General features: G+C 40.3%; 1 protein-coding gene across 11 annotated transcripts in view; it reads right to left on the bottom strand.

Moving 5' to 3' along the window:
* The window catches only part of Ift52 (intraflagellar transport 52), a 51,794-nt gene extending 37,104 nt beyond the window's left edge, over positions 1–14,690 (bottom strand). For 2 of the 11 annotated variants that reach the window (XM_021239075.2, XM_087197869.1), the window contains exon 1: positions 575–650. Coding sequence is in view for 8 of the 11 variants with exons in the window: in XM_004858205.4 (XP_004858262.1) it covers positions 575–650; positions 962–1,091; positions 7,859–7,946; positions 9,351–9,475; positions 14,499–14,519 (440 nt within the window). In the remaining 3 variants the exon portion in view is untranslated. Of the gene's footprint in view, positions 1–574; positions 651–961; positions 1,092–7,858; positions 7,947–9,350; positions 9,476–12,170; positions 12,209–14,247; positions 14,468–14,498 lie in introns of those variants that run through there. The other 9 variants (XM_013077143.3, XR_205783.4, XM_004858205.4 and 6 more) reach the window with 9 other exon arrangements.
* Between the last annotated feature and the right edge of the window lie 49 nt (positions 14,691–14,739).

Here is a 14,739-nt window from a genome sequence, read left to right on the forward strand (position 1 = left end):
GTAGATTCTGTCCCAGGCTCCAAGAGATGACCTAGCTCTGCTACTTGGCCCACCTGGGATACACTCTGGCTAGGCCAGCTCAAAAGAGTAAGTGTCAGGACTACTCTTGCTGTAAATGCTGGGACCAAGGCATGCTCTCTTGTGGCACCTGGGTATGAATTTGGGAATGGTTATACTATTCAGCCTATACATACAAGAATGCAAAGCCAAGAGAATTGGAAAGAAACAGAACTGGAGCCCTAATGATATGAATCTTTCAGTTAATCCATACTCAAAACCTGCCCTACTTCTGGACTTTTCAATAATATGAATCAAAAAAAATCTCCTTACTGTTTAATCTCATTTACATTAAAATTTTCTATTACTTGCAACTGAAAGTATCCTGAGAAAAAGTGAATGGGAAATAAAGTTTCTAAAGATGGAGGAATATAATTTAATAAGCATTACTATAAAAATAAATTATAATGTAATGAAATAAAGCAAAAAGGCAAGAAAGGGAGAAATGGGACAGTGAAAAGAATGTGTGAGAAGAGCTGAGAGCCAGTTTTAAGGACATTTCTGCTTTTCAGCTTACCTGTTCAAAACTCCATTGGAAACCAGAGCTTCCTTAGGATGAAAATACTTGTAATACACATTTCTAACCACAGCATCTTAAAGAGAAAAAGAGGAGGTACATTTTAGATTGGAAATCAGATTGCAATGTATTATACATTCATACCAATGTTGACCTGAAAGGCACCATGGAAGTCTCTTCAATCCCTCGCATTTTCTTTCTTTTTTCTTTTCCCTCACATTTTCAATAGAAGCCTAGGCCCAGAAGGCTCAGGCTCCGGGTGAGCCCAAAAAGCTGAGTCATGTGACCCCAGCCCAGGCTGTTTCCATTATACCAGTGGGCCCAGAGGGCTATGATATGAACAAGAAATAGGAAATCAGTGCCTCTATTTAAAATGCTAATGATTACCATTGTTAACCATGATTCCATATTCTTCTAGTAGAAAGTTAATATTGGTGTCAAATCTGGATTCTCCACCTTCTCCTAGCATCACAAGGATATCTCCACCACTGTCCAGGTACTTCTTTAGGACTTCAAACTATACAAAGGGAAAATATCAATCTATGAATATGCTCAAAAGGCTTTTGTCCAAAATACTTGTATCTTAACTAGTTGAGAAATAATACTTCAAATCTATAAGGCATTTAAATTTAAATGTATATAGGATAATATAAAATATAGTCTACATGATCTCCAAGCTTGTCTTTGAGCACATAGTTCTAAAATAGTCACACTGCACTGCCATTTTCAAAGTCGAATATCTGGATAGCAAACCAAAAGTGGAAACTATTAGCTAAAGGAAGCTCACAAAATTGCATTCAGTAGCAGTCCTGGTGTATACCTATGAGATCTCAGACTAAAAGTGTCTCCAGACATTGCTAAATGTCCCCTTGAGAGGAGAGGAGAAAACAAAACCACCTCTGATTGTGAACCACTGATCTAGACCAGTGATGGCAAACCTTTTAGAGACCAAGTGCCCAAATTGCAACCTCAAACCGACTTATTTATTGCAAAGTGCCAACATGGCAATGAAACCTGAATATCCAATCCTCGGCTGCTGAGGCAGCTTGGCTAGTGTGCCAACAGAGAGGGCACCACTGATCTAGGCCATGTCTTCTCACTGCCCACCAGGGGTATCAGGATGAAGGCCTGTGTATACCCCAGGACAGAATTCTGCTTAAGGCCATTAGCCCACCAAACCACAGTGAGAAATGCAAATTATCTGTTTATTTCCTAGGAAGCTCTCTCTTGTTCTCACAAAGCTGAAGAAGAAAGAAGAATCTAGAGCTGACCTTGCTGACTCAGCCTGAGAAAACCTGTAGGTTATGGAGCTCAGACCAACAGTTTGTTTTTTTTCTTTGTACTGGGGATCGAACTCGGGTCCTTGCGCTTACGCAGCATGCGGCGAAACCACTGAGCTAAATCCCCACCCCATCAGACCAATAGTTTTTAACTTTCTTCACTAAGCACTCATCAGAAAAGAATGTGAACATGAACTCCTATATGTATATTTTTGTATATACATTTTATAATTTCAGACATACTCTCAAAAGAAGAAGTGTTTTAAGAATAAGAAAATTATGAATAACAGACACAATTTCCTTCTCAGTGCTCCCTCACACACATGCCCCTTTGGAAACCACTGGTCCAGACCAGCTGCCCAGCCCTCCTGCTCTTGCACACTCCCTGGATATCCTTCTCCCCTTGCCTACCCCACAATATAAACAAACAAACCAATCAATGATTTCAAGACAGTTTTTGTATGCTTGAGACAGGCTGTAGTCCAAGCTGGGCTTGAAGACATTGCCTAACTCCCTAGTGCTGGGATTACCGTGTGTACCACCATGCCTAGATCAAAATAAGTTTTCAACAAAGATCCTTTCCTTGGGCCTTATAACTCTTTTTTTTTAGGTTTTACTTTTTATTTTTTGGAAGCAAAACATTGATTGGTACCTTTTAGATATACACAATGATAACACTCAACATAGGAAATTTGCACCTGTACATAATATACCCTGCCTCTTCCCTTTTTCCCATTCCTCCCTCCTCTCGATCCCAATATACAAGCTGTTTCCATTTTTTCCTTCTATTTTCACTTTTTTTCTGTGTTCCCTTCCTTCCTTTCCCCCTCCCCGCTTCCTTGTTCCCTTTCCCATTTGAACATTTTCTTCCTATTTCCCAACATCCGGGACAGGGATTTAGCTCAGTGGTTCCGGCACCTGCCTTGCAAGTGCAAGGTCCCAAGTTCGATCCCTGGTACCAAAAAACCCCACCAACATCCATTATACGTTTTAGTCCTTATTTCCTCTTTCCGTTTCTTACATGAGACAAACAATGCTGTATTTACACATGTGTGTCCAATTTATTTCACTTAAGAGTATGGTCTCAAGGTGCATCCATTTAGCTATAAATGTCTCAAGTTTATCATTCTTTGTGACACAGTAGTACTCCATTGTATAAAAAAACCACATCTTTTTTATCCATTCATCAGCTGATGGGCATTTGGGTTGTTTCCAAGATTTAGCTATTACAAATTGTTAGGCTTTATAATCTAATGCCTCTTTTTTCTTTGCTTTTGTGGAAATGTGAAACTTACAACATGGTTACTGTTAGGTGTTTAATTTGTTTGATTCCCCTAGATTATCAGGTTCCTTGTGAGGTGGGATCATGTGCTACTTGACTCTGACCTCTATTGTCAGTCATAGGACCTCACACATAACTTGGCACATAAAAAGTCCCTAACAAATAGTTTTGGAAAAGGAAGGGGGGAATGAGGCATAATTACATGGATCCCAGATCCTACATAACAGACTGAATGTCTCACTATATTCTATTTGCCTTTTGCTTCCTCCTGAATTCCTGTCAAACTCCTTTTTCCATACTGGATAGCCCTAAATATCTGCTGTGTTCTATGACTGGTAACAACAAGGGAGGTCAAGCTTGCAGTACACACAAACACACACACGCATACAGATATATTTTTTTCTCAGAACAGTTTTTGCTTGGGGACTGGTACTTATTACTGCCTGGTTCTGGACTTTGCTCATGGTATCTAAATGCTGTGGAAATAGAGTTGGTATTGTTACTCTTGTGTGCTGTTGGCTGTCTGGCATTTTGAGAAAGAGATACATGAAAGATATGGTCTGTAAATAACACAGTCGGGCAAAGGAGTGTCCACTGTTAAGTTTTAGAGCGTGAAAGCAAGTGTGGCAAGGTTGATATTACTGACACTGTATGACATGGGCCACTGGCTCTCAAGGGAAGTATTAAGCCATTTAGCAGGTATTCGGAATGTCATAATATTTGTTTTAAGGGCTTTTTAGTGGGGAGAAGGCAGCGATGGTAAAGGTGTCTTGCGATATTCAGACAAGTCCCACATAGTGAAGAACTGTCCTACAACTCTTAAATGTGTTTTCAGATAGTCATGTAAATTTAAAAAAGAAAAACAAGCAGCAGCAACAACAAAAACTGAGCCTAGACTTTAATACCTATTAATATATAAATACAAAGCATTTTTGTATGGATTAATATAAATCAAATTCCTAGATATACAACTACTGTGGAAATCAAGAGAAGAACTATACCTTTTCTTCAAAAAATTTACCAAGTTCGTCAGTATTTTGGAAAAATCACATCACCAATGGCAACATGGCTCATGATCTGAACTACCAATACAACACATCTGTATCAGGCTGCACTGGTACTCGTCCTATTCATGGTGAGTTTAGGTATTTACAGTAGTGCCTTGGTTCGTGAATTCTTCTTTTTTTGGTACCGGGGATCGAACTCGGGTCTTTGCGCTTGCGCAGCAGGCGGCGAAACCACTGAACTAAATCCCTGGCCCTTGTGAATTTAATTCTTTCCATGATGGTTGCAAACCAAAGTGGATGAGAATTGCATCAAATTTCCTCATAAGGTAAACACTGAACCTAACCATGGAATTTGATGCAGTTCTTGACCAATTCGGTTTGCAACCAGAACAGTGGAAAGAATTAAGTTTGTGAACCAAAGTACCACTGTATTTAACCTTTATTTTATATGTCAGATATTAAGAAATATTTCAGTGTATATATACACAAGAATTAACATGCTAAAATACACATATTCTCCTAGTGTACATATGCTTAAACAGTCATAATTTGAAATATTTTTGGTTTTTTGTGGTACTGGGGATGGAACCCACGACCCTCACACTGAGCTACACCCCTAGTCCATTTTTTATTTTTTATTTTGATACTATGTCTCACTAAATTGCTAAGTTGCCCAATCTGGGCTTGAATTTGTGATGCTCCTGCCTCAGCCTCCCATAGTGCTGGGATTACAGGCCTGTGCCACCACTCCAGCTACATATATTATGAATCGTCTTCTTTTAAATTCTTTACATAACAGGACATTGTGTTGACATATTTTTTAAATGGTGGTGGTGGAATATATGCATCTCACTTCATTTATACTATAGGCTGACATTGGTCTGACAGTGAAAACACTCATCTGAGCCATGTGGTCACCTGGTGGGTAACTAAATCCCATCACTACCAAGTGAGTGTGAAGAGTCACCACAGTTGAGGTGGGGAGCAGGGGAAAACTCTTCAGCCTGGTTTCGAGCCTGATGCTAGCATCTAATACCAGACAAATAATGTCCACCCTGACACAGAAGCTTCTGGAAGACAGTATCAAGGAGATGTCACAAAGCTCTGAGCGGTGAACTGACCCTGTTACTAGTCCTAGGAGGCTAGAAGAAATCATGAAAGCAATGCTCTCTTCCCTGGAAGACCCAGCTGACCATGGGGATCCACCCTCTGGAATAATAAAAATACAGGGAACATTGGTTCTTAGAAACCAAAGATTTTTCTGTTTTCCTTCCCTCCTTATTCCAACTCCAAAGAGAAGGATGGTGCCAGCAAATGGTCTGGTGGGAGGATATTTTATTTTTATTTTTTTATTTTTTTGGTCCCAGGGATTGAACTCGGGTCCTTGAGCTTGCGCAGCAGGTGACGAAACCACTGAGTTAAATCCCCGGCCCAGGAGGATATTTTATTAGGCTAAAGTTCCAAAGAGCAAGTCTGCCTCTCAAAGAACTTGTGGCTTTTGGAAGCCACAGCCTCTCATGGCTGGGAACCCATCCCCATGTGGGAAAAGGCCCAGTCACCATGCTCTGACCCTCTCTCCAGATGCCCTTGCTTTGCTGAGGGTGCCTGCTTTGCTGAGGGTGCCTGCTTTGCTGGCAAAGATCCTGTCACCTCTCTTTTTTGCTTCCTTAGGTATAGAAGGAAAGTGGTGCCAAAGCCCAACACGTAATCAATCATTCCTTTTTTCGAGGCTGCTGCCTTCTGTGGTCCATTTCCTTCAGGGTCTTAAGAGGCAGGGGTAGCTGGTGATCTCCACAATCCCAATGCTAATTCTTTTTTTTAAAATTCTATTGGTACATTTTAGGTATACAATACGTTTACATTTCTCACTGGGTGCTTGTACCTGTACATGATGCATCTTGGTTCTTATTTTGTCCCCCTTCCCCTGCCCTCCCTTCAACCCTCCACCCCTCCCTATTTACAAAGACTTTGTTTCCACCCCCCAGTGCTAATTCTTACTCCTCTCGATTACGCTGATCAAACAATCCTGTCTCTGTCCATGCCCTTCCCAACTGGGAAGGATATCTTGCAACAAACTGAGAGCAAAAGGACAATAGAGATGCTCCTCTGCAGACCACCTTCCCACAGAGACAAGCAGAAACATCACGAGATCTTGGCCCACCTCCTCCGAAGAATGGCGCTGTTCTGCCTCAGCCTGCCTACTCCTCACACCCTCACCTGCCGTCAAGCCGCTTCCCTTCCTACAAGTCTGTGTGACAAAGGTTCCTGCTGTGTCCTGGATTCTTTGCTTCATTAACTGTGGTGAAATATACCTTGCCTGACTTTAGCATCTTAACCATTTTTTTTTTGGTACCGGAGATTGAACTCGGGTCCTTGTGCTTGCGAGGCAGGCAGCAGAACCACTGAGCTAAATCCCCAGCCCCATCTTAACCATTTTTAATTATACTGCTCAGCAGTATTAGACACACTTAACATGTTATGTCACCAATTTCCAGAACCCTTCGTCTTTCAAAACTGAAATCTATTAAATAATTCCCCATTCTCCTCTCCCTCAGGCCCTGGCAACTACCATTTTTGGTCTCTATGAAGTCTACTAATGTAGATACCTCATGTAGGCAGAATTATACAATATTTATCTTTTTGTTACTGCCTTGGTTTATTTAATATAAGGTTCACCTATCTTTAAGCATGTATCAAAATTTCCTTCACTTTTTTTTTTTTGTGCCAGAGATTGAACTCCAGGCCTTGTACATGATAAGCACCCAATCTACCACCGAGCTACAGCCCCAGGCCCTCTTACTTCCTAAGGCTGAATAATATCCCATATTAGATATATAGATTTGCTTATCTATTCACCTGCAAACAGACACTTGGGCCGTTTCCCCCATTTAACTGTTCTGAAAACTGCTGCTATTAATATGGGTGTACAAATTACTCTGAGATCCTTTCAATTCTTTTGTACATAAGCCTAGAAGTGAAATATGGATCATATGGTAATTCTATGTTTAATATATTTCAGGAACCACTGTTTTCATAGCAGCTATACCATTTTACTCTTCCACCAATAGTGTAGGATTCCCATTTTTTTCACATCTTCACCAATACTTGTATTTTGTATGCTAGATTTTATATTTATCATTCTTTAGTTCATGAAATAGAATTTTGAAAGTTTGATTTTCTTTCCTTTTTTTTTTTTCTGGTACTGGGGATCGAACTCAGGACTTGGGCTTGTGAGGCAGGTGCGGCGCCATTGTGCTAAATTCCTAGCTTCTTTCCTTTTTTTTTTTTGGAGTACTTGGAATGAAACCCAGAGCCTTTGCACTAAGCTACATTCCTAGGCCATTTTATTTTTTATTTTGAGAAAAGGTCTCTCTAAGTTTCCAGGCTAGATGATCTTCCTGCCTCAGCCCCTCAGAATGCTGAGACTACAAGTGTGCACCACTGTGCCTGCCTTAAAAGTCTAATTTTAAATGAAGCTTTCCTATTTTCTAAGCAAAAATATGGCAAAAACATATTACTAATCTTTAACCAGCCCTCCCTGTGTGTTTGGCACCTTACATGGATTATCTCATCACAACCCCTCAGTGATAAAGACAAAGATGAAGTAACTACCTTAGGCCAACACAGTAAGTAGTGACGGGAGATTCAAATCCAGGATTTCAGGGCCTGGGTTCCTAACCATCTCACTATATTTCTCTTTTAGGATATTTCTTACCTCAGCCGCAGTAAATTTTTCCCTTGGCCCGGCTGTAATCCACAGTTTCACCCCAATTAGCTTCTCAGATGTGATTTCATCTTTTAAACTGGAAATACGATTTTAAAAGCAAGTGTCAGATCCATAATTTAAACCAACTTATCACACAGTTTAGCCTCTTGACTGTAAGAAACCAAGGCCACAGAGGCCAAGAGACCAAGGGACCTCCCAGCCTCACTCCCAAAGTGAGAAGCCCCTCACAGGCCTGCCCTAGAGTCATCTAGCCTCTGTTCAAATACTTCCAATAAGTCAATGTGTTCAAATTAAACCATGCTAAAATGTAAAGAAATCTTCCATTCAGATGTGGTGGTGTATGTCTGCAATCTCAGTACTCTCGAAGGCTGAGGCAGGAGGACCACAAATTTGAGCCTATCCTGGGCAACTTAGTGAGGCCCTGCCTCAAAGGTAAAAAATAAAAAGGGTGCCTGGCATGGTAGTACACACCTGTAATCCCAGCATTCGGGAATCTGAGTCAGGAGGATAGCCTTGAGTTCAAAGCCAGCCTAAGCTACATACTGAGTTCAAGGCCAGCCTGAACTACATAGTGAGACCTTGTCTCAAAAAACAAAAAATGAAACAAAAAAAAAAAATAAAAAGGCCAGGGCTGGGGGTTTAGCTCAGTTGCGCCGCCTGCTAAAAAAAGGCCTGGGGCTGGAGATTTAGCTCAGTGGTTCCGCCACCTGCCTCACAACCACAAGGTCCCGAGTTCAATCCCCAGTACCAAAAAATAAATAAATAAATAAAAAGGCCCGAGGATGTAGCTCAGTGTAAAAGCCCTTGGTCAAGGATTCCATCCCTAGTGCTAAAAACAAAAATGAAAACAACAAAACTCCATCTACTATTTCCATTGGCTCTTCCTTTAATCAACATAATTATATGGTCTTACTCATTAAGAAAACATACATACAAAGCTAGGTATGGTGGTGCATGCCTATAATACCAGCTTCCCGGGAGGCTGAGGCAGGAAGATCACAAGTTTAAGACTAACCTAAACAACTTAATGAGACCCTATCTCGGAATAAAATGGACTAGGGTTGTAGTTCGGTGGTAGAGCAGTTGTCTAACATGTGCAAACTCCTAGATTCAATCCCCAATAACTCCCCAATACATATGCACATGAAACATGAAAGAAAACATTACACATACACTCTCTATAGACATATTTTCATTTAATTCTCATTTTTCTTTTTACTAAATTGAAGTATAGGGCAGGGGATTTAGCTCAGTGGTTCTGCCACCTGCCCTGCAAGCGCAAGGACCCAAGTTCGATCCCCGGTACCTAAATAAATAAATAAATAAATAAATTGAAGTATTGACCCAAGTTAAAAGATAGAGAAAGCCTGCAATATTTAAAAACAAATAATTTATTGTACATAAGAAAATAAGACTTCCACATAACTAAAGGCTATAATGATCACTTAGAAGGGAAAGCAAGACACATGGTCATGGTCACCTCTGAATCTTCCAATTACTTCGAAGCCTTTTCTGCATGGATTTATAGCCACTGTTGATGGTAAATACCTCCTTTTTGTATGCATTTATAAGAATGGTGCTCCGAACATCCTTCTCCATGGTTGCCTTATGGAAGAAAGATGGATCAGAAAAACAATAATCAACATTCCCCAAGAAAGCCCTCCCCTCCCCAAAATAGTTGCCTTCCACTTCTAATTTATAAAGGAAGGGTATACAATTGCAACCTATCTATGAAACATAATTCCCAAGGTTAGGAGTGAAATAAATAAACATAGCTGTGAAGGCCAAACAAAACCCAGCCTATTCTGGCTTTTGTGCCTGGGTTTTTGCTGTGGCCCTCCCACCAGCTTACTTCCATGGCTTTGCCCTCCCATCACCCTACTCTGATGCCCTAAAGAAAAGATTTGAACCTGATTTCTCACTGCTACTGTTCAGTGTAGGGTAGAGCCTTCTACAGTTCTTAGAGATAGTCTTGGTATGTGGCCAAGGCTGGCCTCAAACTCTCAATTCTCCTGCCTCAGCTTTCAGAATAGCTAGGACTACAGGTGTATACCACCATGCCTGACATTTAGAATCTTTTTTTTTTGGTTCTAAGAATCAAACTCAGAACCTTGTGCTTGCCAGGCAGGCGTGGCACCACTGAGCTACATCCCCGGCCCTGATTTATACATACGTTAACTTATGGTTTTATTTTATGTTTTATGAAACAGTATCTTTTTTTTTTTTTTTTTTTTTTTTTAGACAGAATCTTGCTATGTAGTTCAGGCTGGCCTTTATTTATTTATTTATTTTGGCCTTTATTGTTTTGTTTGGTTTTTTTTTTTTGGTACCGGGGATCGAACTTGGGTCCTTGCGCTTGCACAGCAGACGGCGAAACCACTGAGCTAAATCCCCAGCCCTATTTTGGCCTTTAAACTCAGTACATATCCCAGGCTGGCTGTGAACTTGCAGCGATCCTCCTGCCTCAGCCTCCCAAGTCCTGGGATTATAGGCATGTGCTACCACATTCAGCAACTTTTTTCTTTTTCTTTCTTTCTTTTTTTTTTTTGCTGTACTGGAGATTGAACACAGGGCCTTCACACTAAGCTACATCCCCAGCACTTTTTTTTCAATTTAAGACAGTGTCTTGCTAAGTTGTCCAGCTGGGCTAGAATTTTTGATCCTCCTGTCTCAGCCTTCCAGAGTGCTGAGATTACAGGTGTGCACTACCAGATCTGGCTGCAACATATTTTTTTTAACCTAACTTTATATATTTGACATCTTTCTATGTCAACACATATGGATCTACCACATTCTTCCAAATAGCTACATAGTATTCCATTTTAAGGATGTACCACAATTTTTTAATCAGTCATGACTGATTGACATGTTTTTCTTCAAATGTTTTGCTAGTACAACATATTTGCTAAAAACATAAACATGAAATTTTTGTGCACTTTGCATATTTGTGGAATTCCTACCTATTAAGGGGCTGAATAATATATAAACTCCCCTTCAAAAAATCATAATAATGTATACTTCTACTAACATTCCATACAATCCTAATTTTTGTCACTTTTACCAATAAAATACAATAGTTCTCCTTACCCATAGTTTTGTTTTCCAAGACTTCAGTTACCAAGGGTAACTGTGACTTAAAAATATTAAATGGAAAATTCCAGAAATAAGCAATTTGTAAGTTTTAATTTGTGAGTAGTTCTGAGTAGTGTGATAAAATCTTGCACTGTCCAGAAAAGAGAGACTAGAAGGAAAAGAGGGAAACAAAGCTTTTGTAAACAAGGAGGGGAAGAGGCGTCAAAAGGAGGGGAACGGGAAAAAAAGAAGCAACATACAACATGTACAGGTGCAAATTCCCTGTTGTGAATATTATCATTATGTATATCTAAAACGTACCAATAAATGTTCTGCTTCAAAAAAACAAAACAAAACAAAAACAAGTTTGCACTGTCCGGCTCTATGAATCTTTCCTTTGTTCAGTGTATCTCTGCTGTATACACTACCCTACTATTCGTCATTCAATTATCAGATTGTCTTGATATCACCATGGTTGTGTTCAAGTAATCTGTACATAGTGTGGTCTGATGCCATATTACAGTGCCTACATCATTCTCCTCATTCATCTCATCACAGAGGCACTGGATCATCTCACGTCATCACAAAAAAGTTGAACACAGCACTATATCTTGAGAGATGACATTCCCCTAGTTTATTACAGCATATTAGTATAATTGCTCTATTTTACAATTACTGTTATCTACTGTGACTAATTTATAAATTAAACTTTATTGTAGATATGTGCATATAGGAAAAAACAGCATAAATAGGGTTTAGTACCACCTGTGGTTTCAGGCATCTGTGAGGGGTCCTGGAATACATTCCCTGAAGATAAGGGGGAATTACTGTATCAGTCACTTGTATTTCTTCTGATTTGCTTAACCATATACTCTGCTCATTTTTTTACTGAGTTTCATATTTTTCTATTTTCATTATAAGTATTTTCATAAGTTTAGCTGCCTTTAGACTTGGCTTCTGGAAGCTCGTTTGGTGTAATTTCATAGGTACTACAGATTTATTTTTATTTTTTGGTCACCGGGGTCTTGCTATGTAGTTCAGGCTGGCCTCGAACTCATGGTGATCCTCCTGTCTCAGCCTCATGAATGTGGGAATTATAGGCATTCACCACCAAGTCCAGTAGATTTTAAATTATAAGTTGAAAGTACTAATCTTTTCCCATCTTCTGGATTCTGTGACAAATTTAGAAATGCATTAGATTTAGAAATTTAGAGGGCCAGGGATTTACCTCAGTGGTTCCGCTGCCTGCCTCAAAAACGCAAGGTCCTGAGTTCGACCCCCGGTACCAAAAAAGCAAACAAACAAATTTAGAAATTTAGAAATGTTGAAAGTACATGCAACAATGTTTTCTTCCAGTAGTACTATTATGATATATTTTTTTTTTGGTACCGGGGATTGAACTCAGGTCCTTCCACTTGCAAGGCAGGTGGCAGAACCACTGAGCTAAATCCCCGGCCCATGATGTAATTTTTTAAACAATTCCCAGCACTGAGGAGGCTGAGGCAGGAGTATGCTGCAAGTTTGAGGGCAGTCTGTGCTACATAGCAAGTTCAAAGTCAAACTGAATTACATAACAAGACTCTACCTCAAAAGAAATTTTTTAGGGCTGGGGATTTAGCTCAGTGGTTCTCTACCTGCCTCGAAAGTGCAAGATCCCGAGTTCGATCTCTGGTATCAAAAAAAAAAAAGAAGCAGAAGAAGAAAAAAATTTTTAGCATTTAAATTTTCTGGATTTCATTATTTTTTCCTTAATTATTAGAAGGCCACTCATCACCAATCCATCTTTTCACAGCTGATGTAAAATATTGCCTTGACTATATAATAAATCCCTATACATATCTCTGGGTCTTATTCCAAATTCTATTACATTCTCTCTGCCTGTAAGTTTCTATTCAGTTCCATACTAATGTAGTTACTATTATGATCAAGATCCAAAATATCCTCTAAAAGGCTGATTGTGTTAGAGGCTTGATTGCTGATCAGTTTTGGGAAGTGACTGGATCTTGTAGGTTAATTCACAAATGAAGGGACTGCATCGTGGAGGCTGACTTTGGGGCCTATGTATATCTGGTCCCCTGGCCCTTCCTCTGCTTCCTCACTGCTGTAAGGTAAGCAGCTTTGCTCCACCAGCCACTTCCACCATAATGTTCTGTCTCACCTCAGGCCCACAGCAATGGGGCCAGCTGACCATGGACTGACACCTTTGCAATGATGAGCCAAAACATACCTTTCTTAGCTGGGGATGTAGCCCAGCAGCACAGTGCAAGGCCATAAGTATGATTCCTGGTACCAAAAATAAATAAACCTTTTTTCATTTAAGCTGATATTCTCAGATATTCTGTCATAGCAATGAAAAGTTAACACAGCTATCATATGTTATATAATATCTTGTTCTGCTGAAGAGCCAATTCTCATTATTACCTTTAACTTTTAGAATTTTTCAGGCTAGTCTCATTATTTTTTCCAGTGGAATTTAAAAATCATTTTGTCCAGTTGAAAAAAAAATATGTACCTCTTTGTATTAAACCCCCTTTGCGGGCCGGGGATTTAGCTCAGTGGTTTCGCCGCCTGCTACGCAAGCTCAAGGACCCGAGTTCAATCCCCGGTACCAAAAAACAAAACAAAACAAAAAAACTTCTTTGCATTAAACCCCCTTTGTATTATAATCATGTGGTCTTATGTATGATAAACAATTGAATAATTAAAAAAAAATGTCCCATGATTCTACCATTGTAAACCGCTTTTTACTTTTTATTCCACCTACTGCACACTTAATTTCATATTTGTACATACAATATTGCATTCTGCTTTCTCCAGTTTACTGATTTTTTTTTAAAAAGCACTCAATTATTAGGAGAGTGGATGTAAGAACTATCTATTGTGTGGTTATCCCAGAAAAAATAATCATCACAGCCAGCACTGGAATTTATATATTTCCGCTTTTGCCACTAATAATTTTTTTTGCCAAAAGTCGGAGTCTCTGAAAAAGGGAATATATTCCTTTCCGCATTTGATGGCTCTTAAAGAGACAGTGCAATGAAAGATACACTTCCAGGTAACAGTTTGTTGTTTGGGTCCTGGGGAGTCCTATCCTATCACAACTACACAGAAATGAGTTTCCTTAAGGACAAGGAGCTTAAAAACAGTAACACTGATATTAAAAATAATATCTGGGCTGCGCTGTACAACCATTCTCTCGCTTTCACTTCAATAACCTCACCAGCCAACTCCTATTTTTCCAGATGAGTGACAAAAAGACCAAGAGCGGCAGCGAAGACAGACAAGAGTCTAAAACCGTACGATACCTTGTCCAGTGCGCTTTCATGTTCAGTAAGACGATTACAAATCCACTCAGTGTGAGGCGTTAAGAAATTTGCGCCCAGTCTGAGGTCTGGGATCTCTGATTGTTTACATGCCCTTGGTAGACTACCTTAGCTGACCTCGGAGTTTTCAGAAAACTGACCCAGAGGTCTCCCGGGCAGTTTGGCTAGGCCGTCATTAGACCCCAGGCCACCCCGACGCCCCTGCCGACCCATTACATCGCAGCCCTGTTCACCTGAGGCCCAGTGACCACCATCTTCACCTGACGTCTCCCAGCATCCCGCGGCCAGGTATCCAAGACCGCTTAGCAACCGCGAAGGCACTCCGACTCTCTGAGAAGGCGTGGCCCCGACAGGGAGTTACCTCCGCCGCGACGCGATGACGACAAAAACAGCAGCCGCCAATTGCCGCCTGTGTCGGGGGCTGGTGGGTAGAGGGCGGAACTATGCTGGACTGTACCATTTCTATGGATGGGG

The sequence above is a fragment of the Heterocephalus glaber genome, unplaced genomic scaffold, assembly GCF_053883595.1.
Source record: "Heterocephalus glaber isolate CG9 unplaced genomic scaffold, H.glaber_assembly_v1.0 deba00001673, whole genome shotgun sequence".
In the NCBI taxonomy this organism is placed as follows: domain Eukaryota; kingdom Metazoa; phylum Chordata; class Mammalia; order Rodentia; family Bathyergidae; genus Heterocephalus; species Heterocephalus glaber.